The sequence below is a fragment of the Phaseolus vulgaris genome, chromosome 5 (genome assembly GCF_051622355.1).
Source record: "Phaseolus vulgaris cultivar YP4 chromosome 5, ASM5162235v1, whole genome shotgun sequence".
Classification (NCBI taxonomy): domain Eukaryota; kingdom Viridiplantae; phylum Streptophyta; class Magnoliopsida; order Fabales; family Fabaceae; genus Phaseolus; species Phaseolus vulgaris.
In genome coordinates this window covers 41,166,256-41,193,134 of record NC_143502.1, presented here as the reverse complement: position 1 = coordinate 41,193,134, position 26,879 = coordinate 41,166,256, and the positions used below count along the sequence as shown (strand labels likewise).

General features: G+C 31.0%; 4 protein-coding genes and 1 non-coding gene across 9 annotated transcripts; 3 read left to right on the top strand and 2 right to left on the bottom strand.

Moving 5' to 3' along the window:
• The first annotated feature begins 6,662 nt into the window (after nucleotides 1–6,662).
• On the top strand, nucleotides 6,663–9,742 carry LOC137835793 (protein FAR1-RELATED SEQUENCE 6). Of its 2 annotated transcripts, none has more exons than XM_068644463.2 (3): nucleotides 6,663–6,848; nucleotides 8,064–8,632; nucleotides 9,101–9,742. In XM_068644463.2, exons 1-3 carry the CDS (start codon nucleotides 6,746–6,748, stop codon nucleotides 9,293–9,295), a joined length of 867 nt encoding a protein of 288 aa, XP_068500564.2. In that variant the 5' UTR covers nucleotides 6,663–6,745; the 3' UTR covers nucleotides 9,296–9,742. The 2 variants fall into 2 exon arrangements, with proteins under 2 accessions (XP_068500564.2, XP_068500565.2); XM_068644464.2 differs by lacking the exon at nucleotides 6,663–6,848 and adding an exon at nucleotides 6,891–7,133.
• A 1,010-nt stretch (nucleotides 9,743–10,752) lies between these two features.
• On the bottom strand, nucleotides 10,753–14,217 carry LOC137835792 (serine/threonine-protein kinase-like protein ACR4). Its single transcript, XM_068644462.2, has one exon. The coding sequence runs from the start codon at nucleotides 13,621–13,623 to the stop codon at nucleotides 10,903–10,905; it is 2,721 nt and encodes a 906-aa protein (XP_068500563.2). The 5' UTR covers nucleotides 13,624–14,217; the 3' UTR covers nucleotides 10,753–10,902.
• Nucleotides 14,218–16,512: 2,295 nt separating this feature from the next.
• LOC137835791 (uncharacterized) lies at nucleotides 16,513–19,194 on the bottom strand. Of its 4 annotated transcripts, none has more exons than XM_068644460.2 (5): nucleotides 18,168–18,989; nucleotides 17,681–17,718; nucleotides 17,404–17,593; nucleotides 17,149–17,198; nucleotides 16,513–17,034 (listed from the first exon to the last, which is right to left on the bottom strand). In XM_068644460.2, exons 1-4 carry the CDS (start codon nucleotides 18,837–18,839, stop codon nucleotides 17,184–17,186), a joined length of 915 nt encoding a protein of 304 aa, XP_068500561.2. In that variant the 5' UTR covers nucleotides 18,840–18,989; the 3' UTR covers nucleotides 16,513–17,034; nucleotides 17,149–17,183. The 4 variants fall into 4 exon arrangements, with proteins under 4 accessions (XP_068500561.2, XP_090158118.1, XP_090158117.1 ...); XM_090301992.1 differs by having other exon boundaries at nucleotides 16,687–17,034; nucleotides 17,340–17,607; nucleotides 18,168–19,194; XM_090301991.1 differs by having other exon boundaries at nucleotides 16,949–17,034; nucleotides 17,404–17,607.
• A 299-nt stretch (nucleotides 19,195–19,493) lies between these two features.
• TRNAS-GCU (transfer RNA serine (anticodon GCU)) lies at nucleotides 19,494–19,575 on the top strand. The gene has a single exon. It is a non-coding gene; the product is annotated as a tRNA-Ser (tRNA).
• Nucleotides 19,576–25,331: 5,756 nt separating this feature from the next.
• On the top strand, nucleotides 25,332–26,625 carry LOC137835790 (calmodulin-like protein 3). The gene has a single exon (XM_068644458.2). The coding sequence runs from the start codon at nucleotides 25,410–25,412 to the stop codon at nucleotides 26,040–26,042; it is 633 nt and encodes a 210-aa protein (XP_068500559.2). The 5' UTR covers nucleotides 25,332–25,409; the 3' UTR covers nucleotides 26,043–26,625.
• Nucleotides 26,626–26,879: the final 254 nt, after the last annotated feature.

Genomic DNA, 26,879 nt, shown 5'->3' with positions numbered 1-26,879 from the left:
ACAAGTATACCGAATCAACTATAATATAGTATTCTTTAAAGTACGAATGTCGAACCCACAGGGAACAATTCTAATCAAGATGTTCTGTTTTAAAACTCATTAAGTACAGAAAATAATTTTGAAACTTTGTTCATAACCAAATTAAAGATTTCACAAGAACTCAAAGATTTAGGGTTTAATTCTGGATGTAACAAAACCAACTTATCAAATATAGAGAAAAATACTTGGGATTGAATTGTGTTTATCTCAATCATCTGTATTTTGAATAATACAATATATAATACTCAAAACTACTTATTCTTGATGCTTAATTTAAAGTCATTCATCTTGATTCCTCACATATGAAATTCATAAGATAATTTCTCAAACACTAATTCCTCATATATTTAACAAATCATCCAGCTTTAGGAACAAAATTATAATGCAATCAATAACCTGGAATCTATTCCTAGCATTACAAGTTATCAAGTATTTTCGTTTATTTCAAATCCTTAAAGGTACTTTCCAGTTAAATTTAAGGATCAAAATCAAGACTCTATTGATCAGACAGAATCAAGCAATAAGCATAAAACGAAAATACCAAGAACAAGTATAAAAGAAAATTTTATATATATATCACCAAGAATACATTTGATCAAGATAAATTACATTCAATCCCAAGTTAGAAAGAACTTAGCCACTCATGATAGCTCCTCCAATCTTCATTCTTGATCTGGATTGCATAAGAAGGGCTGATCTGAGCAAGTTCTTCTCCTAAGAACAGAGGTTTCTTCTCTTTCTCTCACTAGTCTCTCTCTAAAAAACCCAATCTGTTTTCCACCGCTGGTTTTGAGTTATGTTTCAGAATTTATATAATCAACTTTAGCTCAAGCTAGCCTGTTTTAGCTTGAGCTAGATCTTTCGGTGCATTTTTAGCTTAAGCTAGCGATTCTAGCCTGAGCTAGATCAGTAATGCACCTTTAATCAACTCTGGACAATTTTAGCTTGAGCTAGCAATTCTAGCCTGGGCTAAAATTGTACTGCACCTTTTATCAACTCTGGACAGTTTTAGCTTGAGCTAAATCCTCTAGCTTGAGCTAAATCTTCTTGTGATCCAATTCATTTTTTACTTTTTTTTCTTTCAATGCCAGCTTAAATACATTCTTTCAATGCTTCATATTCATCTGCAATTTACACAAAAATTGAGATTAAATTTCTTCATTTGTTTCTTGGTTCAAAAAATATATAATCAGATTCAATAATTTTAAAATTAGGGTAATTTTCTTACATTAAGCAACAATTAAGTTCCAAAGTGTTCAATTTTCTCAATCATAAAAACTACACATTGGCTCTTATCAATTTTCTTAAATTATTTTATTAATAATAAATATTAAGGTATATTATTAGCATCATAATGTATTTGTTTATATTTTTATGTAATTCAAATGTTAACCACCAATAAAACTGATTTTTATTTAGTATTGTAAAGCTATGGTATTATGTTTTTAATTTTGTTTTTTCTAGCTAGACTGTACCTTTGATTATTTTATATTATCTCTAGTTTATTTTTGTCTCCCATTTTTTAAATTATTTATTTTAAAATTTTGATTAATTTGGTTTACTTTAATAAAATAATAATGATAACATTTAAGTGATGTTTGAACTTTAAGACTCATGAACTCATAGATCCGTTCATTTTTTTCTTATTTTTTCTCTCCTTTTCCCTTTTATTTTTATACAAAAACAAATTACATGTTTTCCCTTTCTCTCTTCAATTCTTTTTTTTTCTTTGATTCTAATTCCAACTTTCATCTCTTTCATATAAGATCGTATTATTTAAACGGTAGCAAAACAAAAAATATATTCATTGGATTGAATTTTAAAATAAAATAAGTTTATTTTATCATGTATCTTTTAATTTAATTTGCATATATATATATATATATATATATATATATATATATATATATATATATTCTTTGTTAATTGAGAATCTTGACTATCTCAATTAACTGCTACAATACCTTTAAAATTTTATTTTTGTTCTATTTAAAGTTGAAACTTATACATGTTTTTTGATTCTTAGAGTTTTAGTTGTTTGGTATTTTTTTCTATTCCAAGCAAACTTCTAAGTGAGAGGTTAATTTATTTCTTTCTTTTAGTTGAGTTAGAATTTTGGTAGAAGTTAAAGTATATTGTTATAGAGTTGAATTAGTATTTGATTAAACAAATTTTTTAAATGATAATATATGTTGTTTTTTAGTTTAGGGATATAAATTTTGGAAGTAGATCATTTAGATAGGTTATTAATTTGATATGGATATTATAAGTAAAATTTGATGAAGTTGATAAGTTGATAAATTGATAAAACTTAAATAGATTAGTTTGCTCTTTTTTTTTAATAACTATTTGGAATTTGAAGGTATTATTTTGAGTCATAAAAGCAGTTGTGAATGTTATATATGTAAAAATAAAGATACAATTATGTATGTTCTTTTATTGAAAATGTTGTGAACTATTTTAGATTTATTTTATAGATTATAGAAAGTTTTATATTTTTTAATATACTTTGTTTGGTTTATTTTTCTCAAGTAAATATAACTCATTTAAAATAAAATAAAATATAGATATAAAGACTTACTATTGTGGATTTTTAACAATATTTTGTTTAATTAAAGTTTTCTCGTTCAAAAGAGTAAGACAATAATTCATTATTTTGTATAAGAATCGATTGATGAAATTACTTTATTCTCGAATCTTGGATTTATTATTGATCAAAGTTTTAGATTTAAATATTTATATATAGTAAAACATATTTAATACAAATATTCTACAGCATATTTATATATTAATATTTATCTAGTATTAGATTATGCTTAGATTCACTATGCATGATGTACTGGTAGGCACCGGACGAATGTTATTGGCCGACCGGCCTTATACACAATAAATGGAAACGAACGCACGTGGCCGACCGGCCTTATACACAATAAATGGAAACGAACGCACCTTCCGACCGGCCGTATACACAATAAATGTAAGGGCATTTATGTGACAAGCTAAGGTGGTTAAGATACACATCCGAAGAATAAGGAATATGCGTTTAGAGAAGATATGTTCCCCGGGTATTCCGGAGCACGATTGACAAGACATATCCATAACCACGCTGAGCCCAAGGGATAGAAAGCCCATTAGGCAATCCTATAAATACTGTGCTCAAGCCAGAGAAAGATACGTTTTCATTCACTTACGAAACTGCGCTTAGAATCTCATACTTACTTGAGCGTCGGAGTGTCTTCGCAGGTACCCTCCCCACCGATCGAAGTGGATAGCACGAAGGGACGACCGACCAAAGGAGACAGCAAGAAAGGACAATCGATCAGAGGAGAAGAAGATCAACACGTCAGCAATTACACCACGTCAACCGACCGTGCCTGGGCCCCATCTCTCCACTGAGGGACACATGAAAATTATTAATCTCTTTACTACAAGACACTTTAATATATTTTTTTTTTGTTGTAGATTAATTTAATTTTCAATAATTGATAGATTGTTTTGATTTTTTTTATGATTGTATTTATTGGTACATGTTCTCTTCTAGTAGTAACATTAGACAAATATAGATTTTCCATATAAATTTGTTAATAAATTATATAAAATACGTATTGATATATTTTGGTCAATACATCTATTTTATAATTAACATGTTTTGTGGTACATTAGTATTTTAAGCTTTATTCCATAATAGTAATAAAAAATAATATTTATTTTTTTATTTTACATGAAAAAACTTGATAAACATATAATATTTATAAAAAAAACTATTAATTAACGGAAAATGAATTTAATTTTCACGTGGGGTATAAAGTAAATGTGAAACTTATTCGAGTTGTCGTTTGTAGCAATATATATCATATTCTATTATTGCATTGACGTTATACCATACCTACGTTTGCGTCACACGTAAGCATGCACGTTTTTTCACTTTATGATTTAATAATTATAAACTAATATATATATTAAATTATCTTATAAAACCTATTTGAGATAAATGTCAAATATTTTTATCCATATTCAAATAAAATAGTTTTAAATTATATAACTTTTTTAAACTTATATTTTCACTCTAACATTTTATTTAATTTTATGTCATTTTTTCTATTTTTATCCCTTAAATCGGATTAGAAACTAGCTATCATTACAAGAAAATCATGAAATAAAAATCAATTTTTAGAAACCAAAATAATTAATTGTAATAATAACTAAATTAGAGACATTTTAGAAACTAAAAAAATTAGTTTCTATTATTGTTAAATAGTTTCTAAATTGGTATTTAATTAGCAACAAAATTTTTAATTATCAATTATTTAGTTTTAAAATTTAATAGCAAAAATCTTGGTTGTTAATTAGATATCAATTTAGAAACTATTTAATAATAATAGAAACTAATTTAGAAACTATTTTTTTTTTAAATTGTCTCTAATTTAGTTATTATTATAATTAATTATTTTGATATTTAAAAATTGGTTTGATGATTTTCTTGTTATATATTTATAAATTACTACAAATATGATTTTAGCATATCAGGTTTTAGTTGATATTTAATATCTTCTCATTTCTAATACATGCATAATTAACACAAACACAATTCAGCTTTTGAGACATAAAAATTGCATGATTAAATCTTGAATTTTTCTCATGCTCTTCTGTAAATTCTAATTACAGATATCCAGAAGATGATTTAAGATGGCAAAGAGAATAAAAGTTGTGAAAAAGGGATAAACAAAAGTGTGGTGTTAGGTACTCCTATTCGCTCTTTCTACTTACTTTACCTAAACAAATAACAATTTGGGTAATCAGAAAAAGACTAAGAACGCACACAAAACAAAAACAAAGAGGGAATAAGACAACAAAACTCAGGCTGTATCACACTGCAAAATATTTATGCACTTTTTAAGTTTCTCAAAATATCATAAACTCAATAGAGTACACACACTAGGTTTCGAGACACAACAATACATGTTCCTTTTAATATTGTTTTTTAAGACACTTGCAATATTCAAAATATAAACATAAATTTACTTAGTGTTTTATTTTTGGTTTGAGAATGTCTCTTTTACTCTGTTATAAGTTATAACTGAACTGTAATCTCTTAGGTATTTTCTATGAGTTTCAATTATTAGTTGAAATATCATAAAATATTTGTAAAAATATCCGGACGTTCAAGATATAGTAATCCATTTTGAATAGTTAAGTGTGAAAAATGTTAATAAATGTGTACTTTGTCATGATATTGATAAGTTTATTTATAGACATGAGTTGGATTCTGGTGGTTGTGAGTCTATATTAACACGATTTTCATAATTAATGTTTTGAAATTGTATATGATCTTACTTTTTTTAATCATCCTTTAACTTGTCATTAAAATATTTAACTGTATATGACGGAGGGGTCTCACTTTCAAACTATACACTTAGAAAATAAGTTTAAATCTAATTTATTCTTCTTGATATAAATTTTGTTACCTATATTCTTTATATCCAAACATAAACATCTCATATTAAACTAGATATTGATGAATAATTCTATCTCCACTAACACCATAAAGTGAATAGATCTTAATAGGAAATGTATTAAAAGAAGAAAAGCCATGAATCCCAAATGAATTTCGAACATAAAAGCACCTCTCGTGCACGTACCATAAAATTGGCATAACTTTAGGTAAACTCAAGTTCACTTACACGGATCGTCCATGCATGCATCTTTTGACCTACCTTTCCAAACTCCATCACTTTTTCACAATTAAACAAAACTTTGAACAATTTTGTAGTGTATTTCGTTTCTTGTTAAAGTGCGTCAATTTGAAGCTTATAAAAGGGGAATCAAAGAATGCGTGTATAATATAGAACAAATCTTTGCAAGAGTGGTAATAATTAATTGCGTTTTGTTTTCGAATTCATCTTTCTCCAAAAACAGAACAACAAATGAATCAGATTCTGAATACAAACCCATATAACTAAAATACTAATTGACTCCGACTAATTCCGTTGAGATAGTATTGATAGGATCAATAATCGCATCTAAGGTATTGTCCGTTTTAAAATTTGTGAGTTCTGTTACAATTTTATCTTTAAAAGACGTTTCAAAGAGTTAAGGGAGAAGATGTATTTAAATTGCTTTTGACTTTGATTCTTAAGCGATGAGACTGTATGTTGATTGTATCGGAACAACTATTTTTGTGAGTTTAGTAAAAAAAAGTGATAAAATTACTAGAGAGAAATAAAAGTGAGTTATTTTTTACTATTTTTTTATTCGTATTTATATATTATTTTTTATTCTTTTCAATCAAATACATTTTTATTTCTGTCCATTTTATTTATTTATTTTGTCTTCCAAAATACCATTAAGCCTGATTCCAGTGATTTATTTTGGTTTGTAATGCATTCTAAGCAAAATAAAAAATTATTATAATAATAGTGATGATATTTAATAACTAAAAACTATTCCAACAACTAAAAAAATTAAAAGAAATAGAAGAGAGTTGAAAATGGCGAAAACTATAAAGACTAACACGGGTGGGCTGTGAAATTGGGCCGAGTCCCAATCACACGGGGCCTGGCCCGTGTCCACTTGAGGACTTTTAAAATTGACTAAAATGAAAAGGTTGACTTTTGACGGGATTCGAACGAGGAATTGACACGTAAGGTGAGGCACACGGGAGGGTTGATATGGTTGTCCTCAGGCGAACCCTCCTCCTCTGTTCTGAATGAATCTGCTCTCTCTGCACGGAACACAAAAACATAAAAGTAAATTTTCACAATCACGGTCGCTTCCTACGACAATCGAATTTGCGTCAGCCTCAATTCTCAGTAAGTTTTTTTTTTAACCACTTTTACGACTTCTCCCTCTTCGCTTTGCCCACTCAATTGCTCCAATTCCATTCCGATTGGGTTTTAGGGTTTTCCTTCTTCCGCTTTCTTAAACGACAGCGTTACCACTGTTGATTGAACCGCTTCAATTATTCTTCCTTGTAATTATAATTTTTGTAATGGGAATGAACCGAGTAGCTGACTTTGCGAGTTTTGTTTGAACTGTAGTGTGTGTAAAACTTTAGCGGAAGACCTGCAAATTCCCTTTAATGCTCTGTTTCACGGGTGAGAAAATTTGGAAAGAGGGCAAAAAAATCCATCTTTTTTTTTATCTTTTTGGCTGGGACGTGAAACTTCGACTACTACATTGCATTTCTTTAGGATGATGGAATGTTTTGGGGTGCAAAAAACTTTATTCTGTTATGAAATGATGGATTCTTAAATATGTTAGTTAGCTTGTATTTTTTTTTTTCTCTCGTTTTCTTAGAAAATCATTTGCAAATTTCAGTGCTTGTTAACTCTTGGATGAGTGAGCGGTTCTTAACAGTTGATTCCATTTGATATCAAACTCAAAATTCTGGCAGTTTTTTATATGTGGTGTTATTGGTGTTCGATTTACAATAAGCTTTGGAGAAGTGGAAATAAACAGAGAATGTAATTTGGAATGCTTCTTTTGGTATATTATGAGTCATAAATTTCTCATATTTTTTTCTCTGTTATTCTATGGAAGCATAACTTTTGTGTACTAAAAACAAACAAAAAAACTTGTTTGAAGTTGACTGATGTTTTCTATATCATGACATGATTGTTTGTCATACTTGAAAGACACATTCTTCCTTCACATTGACTTTGTTAAAAGTCTCTGAATTAAGCTTGGTAACTGCCTAAATGGTAAATCCATTTTAAACTGTTGTAGTTTAGAGGAGTGTATTTGTCCTGTATTAACGACTTTTTATGGCTTTCTTTCTCTGATACTTTGTTGTACTTATTACATTATATGACGTTTTGTACTCAGTTTATGTCCCTCTGCTGTTAAGCTTTCTTCTTAAAACAAAAACATCACTTAAGAATTTTGAAATTAGGACAATATTGTTCTCATTTTCTTTCATAATTATTATCTTCAATGGAAGAGTATTTTTTTATCAATTTCATACACTGTTGGGTAGCATGTCACCTGGCACTGAAAATCTTATAGAAAATATTTTGTTGCTGCAGTGGAGTTTGGGATTGATGGCTCCATTAATGGTGAGACAGTAGGAAATGTTACTGTAGGGCAGATTAACTGTTGCAGCACAGCTGATGAAAACAAAGTAGGTTGCAGCTCTTTCAATCCTGCTTATAAACATGATCATGATGATAATATAACTCAAGATTCTTCTGGAGGGGACACAATCCCATCAGGAATTCCTGCAGTATCGGTTGTGTCAGCTGATGAGCCCTATGTGGGACAGGAGTTTGATTCTGAAGCTGCAGCACATGCATTCTATAATGCATATGCTACCCGTGTTGGATTCATCATACGTGTGAGTAAGCTCTCACGATCAAGGCGTGATGGATCTGCTATTGGACGGGCTCTTGTTTGCAACAGAGAGGGCTACAGAATGCCTGACAAACGTGAAAAGATTGTAAGGCAAAGGGCAGAGACCAGGGTTGGCTGCAGGGCAATGATTTTGGTGAGGAAAGTAAGTTCCGGTAAATGGGTTGTTACTAAGTTTATACAGGAGCACGCACATCCTTTGACACCTGGAAAAGGTAGAAGGGATTGCATTTACGAGCAATACCCGGTGAGTTAGTGTTCTTTACATCACTGAGATGCAATACATGGTTAGGTTTATTCTGCTAGTGGTTACTTTATCCTTGATAGATCATAGATTAGTCACTCACTCATTCACTCACTCACTTGGTGCTATTGACTGTCTAACGAACCCATCATTACAAGAGTTTGAATTTTGCTTAATAGAATTCCCACCTTACACAAATTACCGAAAATTGCTTTTGGGCCAAGCATTCTCAAATGTAAAAATCCTTGATGTTTATGCCTATTGGCTATTCATTGCAATTTTAGTTGATGTTTGAGTTTCTCTGTTAAGATGCATGGAAAATATTTTGACAACATCTTCTGTTTTGCTTATATGCTTCTGTTAGTCCTTGTGAGACCTTGTGTGAAGAGTAGCTTGAGAGCAGTTTGATGATGGTCTCGTTGAATTGAGTTTTTCCCATCCTTACATCTTTTGTTCTATTGCAATTTCCAGAATGAACATGATAAAATTCGAGAACTATCTCAGCAGTTGGCTATTGAGAAAAAACGGTCTGCAACCTATAAAAGGCATCTTGAATTGATATTTGAGCACATTGAAGAGCATAATGAAAGCCTTTCAAAGAAAATACAACACATTGTGGAGAGTGTGAAGGAGATGGAAACCAAAGAACAACAGAGTCAGAGATAGATTCAGCTCAGCAATTCAGTCTTTCTAATTCTTTTTCACTGGATGTAATGCAGAATCAACTGTCCGGGTCAAAAGTGCCGCTAGAAATGTCGTGCAATAATATAGTTGCTGACCTAGATATTTACTTCTTTAAGCTTTAGGTGTCAGGTGAGTTCTGTAGTTCAGTTTTTTAAGTTCAATGGAACTTAATAATTCATTAGATTGCTTCATATGCTGTGAGATTTTAGTTGTAGAAGAAACTAGTTCAGTCAATGTACAGGTCCTTTGAATCCATTCTTCTCAAGTTAAGCTAACAATCTTCAACTCATAACAGGCATGCAAATGCCTTGGCAGAATTAAATTGTTCCATTGTTGATGTTGTAAAGTTTTATCCATGGTTGTCTTCTTTGTATAGCATTCAAATAATATTGAGAATGAACAGTCCGAATTCAGTTTATTATTGCCAAACTCCATCAATGAATTCATGTTATTATTGGCCACATTGCATTACCATCTGACACAACAAGAGTTAAATCCAGCATTTTTTCGGCTTGAATCCAATTGATATTAAAACTAGTATGAACGAATTAATTACTACTTTATTGGATATGATAGTCTAGAATAAATGTATAAATTTGGTGCTGCATATGACTAAATCACAAGTATGAAGTTTAAATTAAGGGATGTTTATATTTCGAAACAAAATTCCCTAATGTTATGTAAAAAGTTAATAATATAAGTGAAAAAGTCCTTATTTAGTGCAAAAGTATGTCTTGAAACAAAAAATATAGATGTTTTTGTTATCTATTTATGCAAATTATTAGTAAAACAAGTGAAGAAGTCCCGAAATATTTATAACTAATTGATAAAAGTAAACTTTAAGATGTTGTAAGACACTCGTGCTAATTTGCTGAAATTTTTAGGTGAACTTCAAAATAAAATAAAATTAGTTTAGTGCTGTGTTTGAAGACTGGAAAATGAAAGAAAGAGATTGGAAAGTGAAAGAAAAATAAGTGAAAATTGATTTAATTGATGTGACATGAAATTTAATTAATGAAGTAACTATTTTATAAACTTAAAAGTAATATTAAAATAATAATATACATAGACATAATAAAATATTTACACGATTATAAATATTTGATTAATATTTATAATATAATTGACTATGTGTTTCAACATAATTAAATTGATTGTATCTTTCTTATAATTTTATGAGAATTTAAATGTAAAAATATGTTTGCTTTCGTGAATGTTTTTTTTTTCTTCTACTTTGTGTTTCCATAGTTATACAAGTTAATTTTAAAATTACTTCTGTATTATTTTTTTTTCAAATAAACTTATATTTATCTCATGTATAAATTAATTTTAGTTTACAGAAAAGTCTTTTGAAAAGTCTCTGATAATCAGATCCTTAATTTGGTTCTTACTAGATAATGATCCCAATATTTGACTGACTCAAATACTGCCAACAGTAATGACGTGAAATTATGGTTTGACAGATTCTGTATCTAATGAAAAAGGAACCAATATTATCACAGAATTGAATACAAATGACAACTCCATGAAAATGGGAACTGAACAATTCATGATGAAACTCAATTACAAAACAAAACAAATCAAAAAGGTTAGAAGTTGTGTTGCAAGAAGAGTTTCTCTCGAGGAGAGGCAAGACCAATCTCTTCCTCAAGACTTTTTAGAGCATCACCACCACCTCCAACATTGCCCAAATTCCTCACTTCTATATTTTTTCCTTCAACATCAGCCTCAGAGCCTGATCTTCTTTGAGAAGAAGTCACACTGGGGAAAGTGATCCATGAGGGTGCTCTAAACTCAAACCTCTGATCCTCCACATCAGTGCTTTCTGAGGCTGACCTGTTTGAAGACCTTTGAGATGATTTTTTGTGCAGTCTGTTGCTTCCTAAAACCACCTCAGTTGGCAAAATTGGCTGCTCAATGCAAGGACTCCCCATCAACTGTGCAAGAGCTCTCTCCAAAACTGTTGTCACTTTGTCCATTGAAGGCCTATCTTTCCCTCTCATTCTCACACTTTTACAAGCCACATTAGCTATTCTTCTCAATGCATCAATATCATTAGGAGGCTTCAAAACTGGATCCAAGATTGAAGCTATATCTCCTGACTTGATCAGAGGCACTGCCCATTGAACAATGTTACCTTCTTCATATTGCATGTCAATAGCTTTTCTGCCGCTCAATATCTCCAAAAGTAGAACTCCGAAGCTGTATACATCAGACTTTGTGGTAAGGTAGTGAAGCCTATAGTATTCAGGATCAAGATAGCCAAGAGTCCCAGCTGGTAGTTCGGCCAGTGGGGAGCTACTATCTGCAGGACCAAGTAGTGACAAACCAAAATCAGCTACTCTTGCATTGTGTTCTTCATCAATGAGGATGTTTGAAGACTTTATGTCTCTATGAATCACTGGTGGACAAGCATAGCCGTGCAAATACTCGATTCCCCTAGCTGCTTGGACTGCAATTGTTACCCTTCTCACCCAATCCATTTGCTCTTTCATCACTTTGTTCCCATGAAGGTGTTGATGCAATGAGCCATGAGCCATGTACTCATAAACCAGGAGTCTCTCTCCACCCTCTTCACAGTAGCCTAGTAGATTGAGTAAGTGTGCATGGTTCAGCCTAGAAAGCAGGTCAAGCTCAGTGTGAAACTCCTTGGAATTCTTCTGCACGTTGGGATACATTATGGCCCTTTTAACAGCAACAACACTCCCATCTTTGAGAACCCCTTTGAACACACAAGAGAAACTTCCCTTCCCCACTATGGACTCTTCTTTGAATCCACTGGTTGCTCGTTCAAGTTCCTCATAGGGGAACATCTGTGCTCTCCTAATCTTGAACTCCTCCAAGTCTGGTCGGACTTTGGATTTCTCCTTTTGGTGTGAGGAGCTCCCTTTTAGTTTCTTCCCCTTTGACCCTCTTGCTGAAGAAGAACACTCACAATCTCTTAGCTTGTAGCGAACATACAACACCGCAGTTATGGACACAATACAGACAAAGAAAACAGCAAAAGCTATCTCAGCAATAACCACCGGCAGTTGAAGAGACCAAAATCTTTCACTTCTCTTGGCAGAGGCAGCATTGGAATAGGAAGAGGAGCAATTGGAGAGGCATTCAGGTGACGAACAGAGAGAACAGTTATATTCACAAAGCATGTCAGATTTCAAATTGCATCCACTTCTCATATACATCTCAGGAGGACAAGCAGCACTGCATGGCATGCAAACATGGGAATCTGGTGACTTGCAAAGACCATTTTGTGAGGTTTCAAAGAAATCTGGAGGACATGGAGTAGACCTACACATTCTTGGTGAGACAGGCAAAGGGAGAGAAGTGGGGAAGCCAACACCCCAACAAACAGGCATATGGGATTTCTCAACAACTACTCCACAGGTAAAATAATTCCCAGCACCAATCTCAAAGGCCCTAATCCCACTAGGAACTCGGGTGCCTGCTTTGAAACTATAGCCCCAACAAACCACTCCACGATCATAGCTCTTAATGCCACATGCATGGAACTTCCCTCCCACCACAGAAAGCATTGCATCACTGGGAGCCAATTCAACGTTACCTTGTCCTTGTCCTGAACGTGTCAACGAAATTGAAAGCTCTTCCCCCAAATCCACCAAGCTCCTCCCCCAACAAACAGCTCTAGAATCCACCCCTTCTAAGATTCCACACACATGGTACCCTCCAGCAGAGATCTTCTGGAACCTCATGCCTCTAGGGACCATGTTAATAACTTGGCTACTTGGCTCGTCCCCCCAGCAGAACACACTTCTGTTCTGAGAAAACAAGCCACAGTTGAATTGAGAGCCTGCTGAGATGGATTGAACCTGCCCTTCAAACACATAGTTATTTGTCATGTTGTAGCCCCAACAATCAACCAAAGAAGTGTTCCTCTGTCTTCCAGTCAATGGTTTCCTCAATCCACAAACGTGGTAATCCCCAGCACTGATCTCTAGGTACTGAGCTCCCTTCACCATAGGTTGTGGCACACCCATTTCAACATGGCTACTGCTACCCCAGCAATACGGTTGACTAGAACTCATCAAAACCCCACACACAAAGCCATCACCGGCTGTTAGACCAAAGAATGGAAAATGAATTGGTGTTCCATAAATTATGGCAGAGTTCATCCCATAACAGTTTACAGTGTGAGATCCATCCGATTTCAAGCCACAAAACGCAGACCCTTTGTCGCCATAAGAGACGGCAATGGAAGACATGGAGCCAAGGCTTGAAACTTGCAACCACAAGCATGAGAAAACCACAACCTCAAGCAGAGTCCCAAATCGGAATGGCCATAGGTTCATGTTCAAAGAGTAGAACTGAAGAAAAGTATAATTCTGGCTAATGATGTCAGCTGGAAACACCTTATGACCACTCAGCAAGAAACACAGTTCAAAAGGAGGGAACAAGTCTAACAATCTTCATATAACTAACAAAGACATCGTTACCTCATGGTTTTTCACTCTTTCATGGATGCAATGCAAGGAGAAGAGGCCCCAAAAAATGAAAGAAGAGTGGTGGGCACATAAAATAGCTAGTGGAATGAGGCCATTGTTGTAGCTGGATGTGAAATAGGAAGCCAAATCAGAATCTTGATGGTGGGTTTGTATGCATGAGTAGGCAACAATCAGCAGCAGCACAGAAAGCAAGGAGTTTGAGTGGATCTTCAGTCCACTTCTGATGCTTACAACAGAGAAGATGTTATGCCTTGGTTGTTAGGTGAAAGAGAAAAATTTAGCAGAAGAAAAAGCAGGTCCATCTTGTGTTTTGAAAACTGTCATGAAATGAAGAAACGGTCATAATAGATCAAGAATTGAAGGTATTGGAGGTTGCAAGAAGAAGAGAAGATAGAATGAGGGAGATGAAGGTGCATTAAATGACACAAAACTGCTACTTCTGAATATGTGGAAATGTAGGTGAAAGCATTAAATAACACAGTTAATGCATTTTTGATCTTTCCATGGCAGATTTTCATGAATTTTACTTTCATCAAGAGAGATATATTTAACATGCCATGGGAACAAGAACAATCCTTTCCTCAAAAATATTTCCCATTTCAATTCTTTATTCTCATGCCTTCGTGCATGGTGAATCATAAGTTTTTTTTTTTTTTCACCATGCACCGTTGGTAAACTTTCTCATGCAATTTGCTACATTTTTTTTTTGTGTACAATAAAATAAAATGTATTCTATTTTAATTTTAAGAAAATGAAATAAAAAATGAGAGTAAAATAACTTATACAATAATCTAACACGAATAATCGTATATAAATATAGGTTTGTTACTATTTACTGTAATTATATATCTTAATTATGATTTATGATTGAAGAAAATGTAAAACTAAGTATCGCAATTATCACTATTTTTTAAATTCATTATTTAATAATTGTATTAGTTAATTTTTTAAAAACATTAAAAATATGAAAAGAGATAATTAAGAAAAAAATAAACTTATGATTATGTTTTTCATTAAATATTTTGAATACTTTGACCATAGTTTTAAGGCTAATGAAATTGGTGAGTCAATAATTTGACTACTTTAGGTTGAGAGGAATGTGGTTCAAAGGTTAAAGTACAACAATAATGACCATTAATTACAAGATCAATGATGCTATTATAATTAATTATGGATTTTTGTTAAATAATGTCTCTTTGATTCTCCAATTAACAGGTTGTAAATGAATTTGATCACAATTTTGAATCGTTGATTGATTGTTAAATATATAGTCAAAAAATTACTATATTTTGTGGGGACCTTTTGAAACTATCATTTTACAAAACAAATACTAAAACAAGATTTTCTATTATAAGATTAAAAAAAACAAAAGAAATTGTAAACTAAACAAGATTTTTCAAAAAACCAAAGTTTTTTTTTTTCAAAATACAATCTTATTTCTGGATGTATTTTGAAGAAAAAAAACAGTTATAATATTATTTTTGATATATCAAATTTTATATTAACGTCTAACATAAGTTTTTATAATAAAAAAACATGATAAATTTTTAAAACTTTATTAAAGTATATTTTATTTTATACCTAGTTAATCCACGTATAAATAGAGAGAGAATAATTAATGTTCTTGATTTGTGTTGGAGAAAAAACTTACTAGAGACAAAACAAGATCTTTATTCTATAAAAGAAAGGGAGGAAAAGGACAAATTATGTTATGGGTTCGAGACACACATTAGAAACATCTTACACTTTAGTTAACTCAAGAAAGATCATGTTTTGAAAATGAAATGAAACTTAATATTTTAAATTATTTACTAAATAATAATATAGATTTATTTAGAGAAGAACATGTTTGTAGTGTCTCTAGTTTTTTTGTCAAACTAGGTTTAAGTTCCTATATTTTTGAACCAATATATTAATTAGTCCTTCAAATTTTAGAATATGTAAAATTATTTTTTCTCTGTATTTAAATTTAATATTTGCTAGTGAATTTTTACTGCTACAATGCTTTGAAAAAAAAGGACTAAATTCACTTATTTCCTAAAGTTTGAGAACTAATTTATTGATTTGAAATATATAAAAAAATACAAATAGACTAAAACACAATTTTTTCCATTTATTTATAAACACGCCTTATATTTTTAATTTTTAAAAAAATACTAGTAAGATATGTAGCACAGATACGGATACTGATACGACACGGATATTGATACGACACAGATACGGACACAGAGATACGTATAATATCTAAAATGTATGATATGGAGACACGAATCTATATATTATATAATTTTGAATTATATAAATTGAAAATAGTTATTAATGTGCAAAAGTATGTTTCAAATTCTTTTGGCAGTAGGAAGATATTTTGTATGACTCGTTCAAAAGAATTTGTTCCTTATTTTTATAATCATAATAAAAATTTATACAATAAATTTGAGTTTTTAGAAAATTATTGTATTTATACCTTTTAAAATTGTGTTAGAACCGTGTTAAATATATTTTGAATTGAACATTCAATAAATGTCCTACGAGTGTTACGTGTGTCTGACATGGATAAGTCATTTAAGAGATGTTTATTATCCTGATAGCTATAGCTAGTAAGTTTTCTTCATGTACTACATACATAATTAAAAGTAAACAATTTTAAATTATTACAATACACTTCCTCATAATTTTGAATTAAAAAGTCATTTATTGTGAACCCTACCATTCTTCCTCGAGCCCACAAATCGTTTTATTAGAAGTTCAATTTCAATTGATGAGTTCAAGGTACAATAACGTTAATAATTTCTTAACTCGTTAAACAAAGAATGAATAACAATTACCTATATTATTATATAGGTTAATTGTCATATATATTTCTGAGTATATTTCTTCCAAAAGAATAATAAAGCAACAACATGCACAGTAACAGAATCATCTTAAATTTTAATTAATGATATTGAACATTTGTCTCAGGATATAGTCCAGATGCAGAAAATTCTTCAACAGGGAATTCATGTATATTGATTTCAAATTTTGTTGTTGTGTATGCCTCAGAAGAACAATCATGCAGAATACAACTTCACCTGCAGCCATCAAGTCAGAACCAAAAATTCAAGTTTTTCATCTAAACTGATGTACAAGTTCAATTTCAACACCTGTCTCACTAATCCTTATGGTCCTCAAAACAAGATGAAGTGATAGTTCTATGAATCTCATAACTCTGATTCTTTAAGAATTCTGGAAGTAATGCTTTCAGATAAAGCATACAAGCACCTGAACAGGAACAAAAAAATGTGATAGCATCAAATGAGTAGAAAAGACTCCACAGAGTAATTTATGAGTTAGTAACAAAAAAAGTATGAAGAAAGTCTTCCACAAGCTAGGTACCTGTGCATGGTATGTAACCAGGTAAATTGAACAGGTTATCTTGTATGTTTCTGTAAAGAGAAAGGGTTGGAATGTATATCAATATGGCTAAGTGTTTCAATTGGGAAATAAAGAAGTTCAGTAATTTGCAAATATAAAATACACAAAAGAGAAATTTCCAAGATGTTCACAATATAAAGTAATTACTTTACCAATAAATAGGTTTATTTCAGGTTTTGTCAATAATTGTATTTAGTGCAGGAATTGTTGTAGCACCTTGGAGATTAGCCGTGTGGATCTTCTAGGCCAAACTGTCACAGCTTTCTTCATGCTTCTTAAGAACCTTCCAACAGGTTTATCAGTGGAACTTTGACCTTCAGAGTGTCTGTGTTTTCTGTTCTTGCTATGTTTCTTCTTAGATTCCTGATCACCAACCTTCTTAAGCGGCTCATCAAACTGGTAGCATCTGGAAGAAACAGACTATGAGCATGCTCAAATCAGTTACATAAAAACTTAATTAACTAAGAGAGATGTTGCAGAGAGGAGTAATTACTCTGAATTCTCCTTTCCCTTAACATTTTTGGCCACCTCCTGCAAACAAAGGGATGTTTTATACGTTCAACACAACTGAATTCATAAAAGGAAAGATAAGTATTGGTCCCATAGAACTGTTTACACTGTCAATACACACAAACCCTATACTTTATCCTCTTCTCCAACACACAAACATAAAAAATCAGAAGTTGTTTTCACAGGTATGTTACAAAGGATTAAGAAAGTGCAAAATAGAGGATAAGATACAAAGAGAGCTGATCTACACTAGAAAACAACTAGCAAATAATGAGAAAATAAAATAGCACACAAATACCTGATCAAACTACAGTGAAAAAGATACCAAGATGAATAATAAGCTGAAGTTTACAAGTACAAAGAGTTAGGAAACTGCATTTAGTAAGAATATGCATCTTTCACATATTCAAACACAAATAGGCCTTCAAACTATACATTACATATCTGGAAGGCCAGAGATAGCACCATACCCGTTCTTCAGCTAATGATGGCAGATTCTTCCCATCAGAGTCCAAATTAATCTCACTTGAGTTGCCCTTTTCCACAACTAAATCGTTCTTAGGATCAACTAAATCAGGGAGTCCATCATTTGCACCATCTTCAAAAATTTCATCACCGGGCTTTGAATCATGATGCCTTAGTGTGTCAGGAATGAATGGAGTATCAATAGCATTAAGGGTTTTCTTAGATACATCTTTAGCACAAGATTCAGCATCAAAACTATAGTTGTTTGGTGCAGCAAAACTAACTAAAGCTAAGGCAGTGGATTGGCCTTCATTTATACTTTTTCCTTGTGTAGAACTCCCTCCTAAGCAACCAAGATTCATCCTACACGCATTCTCACTCACACATACCTCATTTCTATACCTGTTAGCCCAATATGATGGGGATGAATTCAAATCGACACAGAGGTTAATCCCCTCCTCTGACCACCCATGATACTCAAAAGAAAGAGGAGGAACATCAGTAATTTCCATTGGTGAAGAAGTGAAATCTTTTTCTTGTGAAGAAACACCAGTTTCCACATCTCCACCACAGTTATTCTGATGAAAACTTTTCTCTGTCTTGTGTCTTGTATTGCGTAAATGAATATCAGAGTTTCCTCCACACAACTTTCTCTTCTCTGAAGCTCTATCAGACATTGTATACACAAGGTGCTCCTGTAATTGATGAACACAACTTCATAAGCATCTTGTTCCAAATGATCGTACCAGAAAAAGATGCAATCAAAGGTGGAATAACTCAGTATACGGTAAGTTGGTAACAGACACGATGTGTAACTAACTACTGTCCAATCCATAGTACAAGGAAGGATGAACTTCTTTAAGGTTCAAATCATATTCTTGCAAATTTCTTTTCTTTTCTTTCTTGGTTCGTTTTTCATAGCTAAGAGAGCTTATTTCTCATTGGTGGCAATGAGATTGAAGCACAGACAAAGAATTTGGAGAAGGAAGAGAAAATAAAAAAACGGTTTTTATTTTATATTAAAGAAAGTAGAAAAAGAGAGAAAGAGAAGGAACATGAGTAGATAGTACCTGATACCAAATCTTGCTGAGAATGTCAGACTCAGCTAAAAATGGAAAATAAAGTTTTAGAAAGGTTACCTTTAATAGTTTATTTATATTTATCCAAAAAATAAATATTCTGATATTTCTAGTATTATAATTAAATGATATTTTTTTTGGTAATTAGCTTTAAATGTTTAGATAAAATAATATTTTCATATATTATTTTACCTAATATTCCATATAAGATTTATATTCTTAATATTTAAGCTACGCATGTTATCATCGAATGTCGCTTTGGCCGAGTGGTTAAGGCGTGTGCCTGCTAAGTACATGGGGTTTCCCCGCGAGAGTTCGAATCTCTCAGGCGACGTTTCTTTTTTACATTTCAACGTTTCTTTTTTACATTTCAACGTTTCTTTTTTACATTTCAACGTTTCTTTTTTACATTTCAACGTTTCTTTTTTACATTTCAACGTTTCTTTTTTACATTTCAACGTTTCTTTTTTACATTTCAACGTTTCTTTTTTACATTTCAACGTTTCTTTTTTACATTTCATACAATAAAAGAATAATTAATATTATAAAACTTTTAAACAAAAATTTACCATTAAGATTATCATATTTTATTTTCACTATTGATTAATATGCATGTTTTTTTGTTTGCAAGCCTCTTAATTCCACCAATGATAGTATATTTTTTTAATTACGAATTTGATGTTCTGGAATAAATTCACATCTATATCCATTTTATTTATAGTTTTTTTACTATCTTTTACATATTTCTAAGTATTTATTTAAACTTTTTTTACATATTTTATAATCACATTAATGCCATTTACATTTATAAATATCCATTTAATATGAGAAATTATAATATTTGTATCCTTCCTATTGTACTCACTTTGGTCATTATGATAATAATTTAAAAATTATTCTTTATTTTTTAATCTCTTGATTTAAATTAATATTCTTGTTTCGTTTTAACACAAACATATTTTAACCATGAAATGAAAAAATGAGTCTTAATAGTTGAAAACTCGTATGAAGCTAATGATTGAAGATTCATACGGATGTGTTGCAAAATTATACAAATTTATTTGAATAAAATTCTGAAGAAATGCAATAAAAAAAACTTAAAAAGCTCATGCAAAATTTGATATGAACAAGTTTCTATTTGAAGATGTCAATAATGAAAATAAGGAAAGGAAAAAGTTGATGGAGTATGTATCAAGTTTTTTTAAAAAAAATATTAAGAGAATTTGTATTTAAAGGATAAAATACACTTAAAAATGGAGGGTACATTATTTTATGGGAAACACATTAGACATGTTTTATGTTGAACTTTTATGTTTTATGCCGAAATTTTGGTGGATTTATAGTGTATGTACTACAATATTATATCATTGTTTTGATTAAAAATTCTTTTACTCTCAATAACCCTAATGTACAACTTCAAAAAATCATTTTTATTTTTATTTTTATTTTTAATTTTAATTTTATTTTATTTTATGTTTTATAAAAGGTTTCATATTAGACATCACTATGTAACTTGAGATCTTAATTAAACTGACACCTCAAGTAACAACAATCATTTATCATCACATAAAAAAATATTATTAAAAAAATACAAAAATATGGTTGAACTAACCAAAGTCCATATGTTAACAAAAACGATACATAGGTAGATTATATTTTTTCATAAAGAATTCTAAGAATAGACTAGATGAAAGCCTATTATACCAATGAAATGATTATCTATGAATAAATCATAGATTAACCAACTTATCAACATATGCATTCCCTTCACGCAAAATATGAGTAACTCTAAACCTAATTTTCCCACATAAATTAAGACAAGTATTTCATCAATTACGAAGTATCAACGAAACATTAGTACTAAAAATAAACACAAATGAAAGTAAAATCACATTTAAGTCAGACATTAATAAGTCTCATCTTTATTTTAATTCAATAATTACTAATGAAATTATCTCAATATGCACATCAATGAAACAAATAATTTTTCATGTGCAACACACATTTCCCTTGCAATGCTCTTTTTTTTAATGTGAGAAATTTTGTAATTATTTTTACCTTTTTCCTTCATGATTTTTCAGCATGTAGGACTCCAATGTCAATATATTTTTATTATTTTTAGAGAATAAAAAATCTTAAAATGTTGTTCTCATTACATCATTAGGTGCTTCTTTGTATTGTAACAATTAGTTAATTGGAAAAATTAAGGACTAACACATTTAAATTTGAAGAATTAATAGTCTAACACACTAACTGAATATTAAACTCATATTTAATAATCACTTCACAAAATTTAATATTACTATGATTAATGTGACTTATTACATTTTGTCAATATTACTAGGATTAATGTGACTTATTACGTTATTATCTTTTGAATAAAATTTTTGCTTTTACAAATCTTCTTAGCATTTGATGAACAAAACTTCAATAGAGCTACTTTTTTTGGTCATATGCATTATACTACCCTAAGAGATACTTAATAATAATGAAGCAATCATTTTTTGTTGTATCATTTTTCAATCTTTCATCATATGTAGTATCCATTAAGTATCTTATATTTAATGTTACTTGTTTACATGCTATTTTCATGAGTTGGGACTTCACAAATTTGTTCTACTCCTATAATCATATAATTAAAAATAAAGATAATTGAAAGTTAGAAGAAAATTAAAATATTACAAGAAGATAAATACAAAATAGAAATTTAACATGTTCAATATTTACAAATACTTGGAATTTGTTATTATTTATAAAGTAAACTTTTACTTTTCTTCTAATTTTGTAATTGTTAAGATTCGTGTGAGATTGTCCCAAATTAAGTAGGAATAAGGAATATGTTAAAAAATAATATATATAAAATAAAAACTCACAAGATTTGAGTTGAAAGTAATTTCTTAACTTTTATATAAAAAGATCATGATTTATTGAGATCAAATTTTTAATTCTTATATGAAATACTTAAGACTGATTAATTTTTTACCAATTTTTTTTTAATAATGATATATCCACTTCTATATCATGTTTCATTTAACATATATGAATGATATGAGTATTGTTTAAATCTAGCTTAGTATTAGGTTGCAAATGTAATTTTAGTATAATATAATTAAAGTATTTATGTTTTCTGAAATAGACTATTTGCAATTTGGTGGGAACCAAATAATGTTATTGAATTTTTCAAAACGAAATTTTAATTATGTTTTCTGAAATAGACTATTTGCAATTTGGTGGGAACCAAATAATTTTATTGAATTTTTCAAAACAAAATTTAATTATGTCTTCTGGAAATAGACTATTTTGCAATTTGGTGGGAACTAAATAATGTTATTGAATTTTTCAAAACAAAATTTTAATTATGTTTTCTGAAATGGACTATTTGCAATTTGGTGGGAACCAAATATTTTCATTGAATTTTTCAAAACGAAATTTAAATTTTTTTGGTTAAAATATATGGTTTAAAATCATTACACTATTTTTAATTACAAATTTTATTTGTTTTAATAAAAAAAATAAGGAGTCTTGTGTTATTAAAAAATAGAATGTTGACAGTGATGCGTTGCACTTAACTAATTCAACAATAATTAATAAAAGTAAAAATGAAAGATTAATAAAAAATTAGGACGGAGTAATAGATTATACCTAATTAACAGACCAACTAACTTATTATAACAATAATAATAATTATTATTATTATTATGTTATACAAACACTAACGCCAAAAAAATATTAAGCCAGAAAGATGCCACGTGTTGGCGTGGCACCCTACCAAAAACGCGCAAACAGGTCTTTGAGTGTAAGTCACCGAAAATAATAATAATAATAATAAATAATAATAATAATATAGTTAAAGTTTCTCTCTCTTTCTCTTTCTCTTTCTCTAATAATAATAATAATAATAATAATAATATAATTAAAGTTTCTCTCTTTCTCCTTCTTTTTAATTTAGGTTTTAGATTTTAGATCCGTTATCAACGCTCTTTCACTCACCCCATTGCTTCTTAAACTCATATTTCTATGTTACAACCTTATTTAACTCACTCACTTTTATTTCTTACTTCCTCAATGTTTTTTTTTTTTCATTTAAGTCAAATTATCTTAACCGGTGTGTCTCTGTTAGAGACTATATATTAACATTCGTAAGATATTTATAGAAGTGAAGTGTCTAATTAAAAAAAATTGTTAAATTTCTGACAATTCTAATAGTTTCAACATAATTTAAAAATAAAAAATATATTAATTTTTAAAAAAACTCAAATTTATTATATAAAATTTTATTATAATTATAAAAATAAAAAACATAATTTTGAAAAAAAAAGTTTAAAAAAAACTGAACATATTTACACATGTATATTTTTATTATTAATTTATATAATTCATAATTATATAATATATATATATATATCAGTGTCTCCGTGTTCTATATTTTTAATGATTATACGTATCTTTTGATGTCTATGTCTATGTTGTATCAGAGTCTACACTACATAGGTTCCAACATATATGGGTTATTTGAAAAGCCTGTTTATTAATAAGAAAATTAGAATAAAAAATTCCCATCAATAAAAGAGAAAAAATTCAATAAAAAATGCAGTGGTGCACTTAGAATTAAAATTTAAGATGAGTAATTAATTTATAATAAGATGTTTGAGTGATAGCAAAGATATTTAAAGGAATTAATACATATAGTAATAGTCATATTAAGAGTTTGGATCTGAGATTCACCTTTTAGAAAGATTTTACCTGGTCATTGAGTCTGGAAGAGAAGAAGAGTTCATAAAAAATAATAAATGTTGGGGTTTGAGGCATTCAAGAGTGGAGAGGGTCTGTGTTAATTTATTGTGTGTGATGGCACCACTTCCACTGTTCAACATTATTAATAACTTCATTGTAACTTAAATTACAGGTAAGCCAACAAACACCATTCATGGCCCCTTCCTTCCTTCCAAACACATTATTTAAACTTCAACGCGTCTTTCAACAACCAAGTTCCAACCATCATTATGTTGCTTTCTCAAACCAACCACATATCACTGCTTCTATTCTACTGCAGTAAAAAACTCTGCATCTGTAATAAATTATGCAACACCACCTTTTGTATACTCTATGTATCAATAAAATATGATTCATATGGTGCAAAGTCTATATTTACAAGATTAACACTAGTTTACAATTGCCAAAACTTTATCTCTTTATATCCCTCACGTCGAGGTTATCAACTCGTATATATTGAGTGGTTCGATAACGATCTGATAGCGGATGACATGATAAACTCAACAAACAATTATTATATGTTCAAAATGACTCTGATATCATGTTAAAAAATGAATTTTAAGCCCAACTCAGCCTCATAAAATCATTGTACCTACAATGAAATATCCTAATCTATAGTCGATGTGAAATCTTCAACACACCCCTCACGCAATATATGTTATGAGTGGTCCGATAACGGCTCGATAGCAGATAACACAATAGAGCCAACAAACTTTTGATAGGATAGACTTTAAATGATTTTGATACCATGTTAAGAAGTGGACTTGAAACCTAACTCAACCTCATAAAAATGATTTAAAATATGAGATTTGCACTTACTTATGTACTATGATCCAACATATTTTAACAAAATATTATTTTTCTTTCCATTTATAATCTGGTTTAGTATTGTCAACTTATCACCATATTTTAATAATTGTTGGAGATCTTATATGGAACTCTGATCGTTTTGCACCCATTTATATACTATTAAATATCTTTATCTTTAGTCGATGTGACATCTCCAACACCTTCCTTACATCGAGACTGTCAACTCGTGTGCATGAGAAACATATAACGAATGGATCCTATAGTAAATAGTTTAAATATAATTGAATTGTAATATTGCTGAAATAGTGTATAATCTAACTCTTTAATGATGGAAAAACGCGTGAAAGATAAAGTGAGTGAAAGGACAGAGAGCTCTTGCATGGCTCCATGAAGTGTGTGTGTGTGAGTGTATGTTGTGGAAGAAGAAGAAAAAGGTAACTAAAGTGTAGTAGTTGGAAGTGGTTTATCTTATGTGTGTATATATATATATATATATAAATGCAAATAATGAAGCTATTTGCCTAACCTAAGAAGCCTTTATTTAGAACCCAAAAATCTCTCTTCACCCAACAAACTCCTCTTTCGATGCCAACTATTTTGCATAGGTTTTTTCTTCTTTACAATCTCCTACACCCATTTCTCCTGTTTCTGGTTCCCAAGAAGGTGCGAGCCATCCTCTCCCCTTCTTGGTTCCGATCAACCACCACACCACCACCACCCTCTTCTTCTTCCTCCTCCAGGCTCATCACCACAATTTCACCACCAATGGACCCCCACGAGCTCAAGCGTGTCTTCCAGATGTTCGACCGCAACGGTGACGGGAGAATCACGAAGAAGGAGCTCAACGACTCCTTGGAGAATCTGGGCATTTTCATTCCCGACAAGGAGCTTACCCTGATGATCGAGAGAATAGACGTTAACGGAGATGGGTGTGTCGACATCGATGAGTTCGGGGAACTCTACCAGCACATCATGGACGACCGTGACGAGGACGAGGACATGCGAGAGGCCTTCAACGTCTTCGACCAGAACGGCGATGGCTTCATCACCGTGGAAGAGTTGAGGACCGTTTTGTCCTCGCTGGGGTTGAAGCAGGGGAGAACGGTGGAGGACTGCAAGAAGATGATCATGAAGGTGGACGTTGATGGAGATGGAATGGTCGATTACAAGGAGTTCAAGCAAATGATGAAAGGGGGTGGCTTCAGTGCTCTCACTTGAAACCTCATCGTTCCATCTCAGCCACTTTCCAGATACTTTATACATCACTTTGGTTCAATTCCCATGTTGTAAATAATCTGGGGAGAAAATTATCACATGATTTAGGATTAATCTTCATGTGTCAGGTAATTCAGTTATGTATACATGTGTGTCGTGAGGATTAGACCAGAGCATCAACATGTGACGGTTTTTCTTTATCATGGAAGTTTAGACCAAACCCATCTCAATTCATCTTCTCCTAGGTGTGTAATCTGCGCCTGTGCCTCCTCCTACTCACCATGCATGTCATGTTTTTATGGTTTTGGAAGAGGCACATGTGCAGGAGTGTGTTTTTTTTGTTTTTTTTCCAATGGACTTTTTGGAGGGTTAGCACCTGGTTTGGTAAATTGAATGAGATGAGCCTTGCCTTGGTAATGCTAGAACTTAAATTTTTTTTCTTGACCTTGGAGGAAGGACACTGGAATCAGGGAACCACTACTACTGTTACAATGTGTTGTGTTTGTTGTTGAAGTTGAGGCAGAATGATTGATTCCATTTTTCACTCTGTATAACTGTGCTGGATGATTCTGTTGAATTTTGATCACCCTTTTGTTTTTTTTTATAAAGTACAGCGTGGATTTGGGATATAAATTCACGGAAAATAAGGTAACATGGCTTTGATTAATTATTATTTGGCATGTTTGGTAGTTGGTAAAGCCTGCATATGCATGAATAATGCCCTGCTACAAGCTGCATGTTTATTTGGCAGTATGTTCGTAAGTCAACTTCAATGGAATAGAAAATTTGCGATTAATGTTTAACCTTAGCATGATTATCTTTTAACTGATATCTAACACG

Excerpts from the sequence above, each read along its gene's own strand:
- LOC137835792 (XM_068644462.2), bottom strand. The coding sequence starts at position 13,623 with ATGAACCTATGGCCATTCCGATTTGGGACTCTGCTTGAGGTTGTGGTT.
- LOC137835793 (XM_068644463.2), top strand. The coding sequence starts at position 6,746 with ATGAATCTGCTCTCTCTGCACGGAACACAAAAACATAAAAGTAAATTT. Across the intron at positions 6,849-8,063 it reads TGCGTCAGCCTCAATTCTCA|TGGAGTTTGGGATTGATGGC; the intron begins GTAAGTTTTTTT and ends TTGTTGCTGCAG. Across the intron at positions 8,633-9,100 it reads GCATTTACGAGCAATACCCG|AATGAACATGATAAAATTCG; the intron begins GTGAGTTAGTGT and ends TGCAATTTCCAG.
- LOC137835791 (XM_090301990.1), bottom strand. The coding sequence starts at position 18,839 with ATGTCTGATAGAGCTTCAGAGAAGAGAAAGTTGTGTGGAGGAAACTCT. Across the intron at positions 17,719-18,167 it reads CATCATTAGCTGAAGAACGG|GAGGTGGCCAAAAATGTTAA; the intron begins GTATGGTGCTAT and ends CTTTGTTTGCAG. Across the intron at positions 17,594-17,680 it reads AAGGGAAAGGAGAATTCAGA|ATGCTACCAGTTTGATGAGC; the intron begins GTAATTACTCCT and ends TGTTTCTTCCAG.
- LOC137835790 (XM_068644458.2), top strand. The coding sequence starts at position 25,410 with ATGCCAACTATTTTGCATAGGTTTTTTCTTCTTTACAATCTCCTACAC.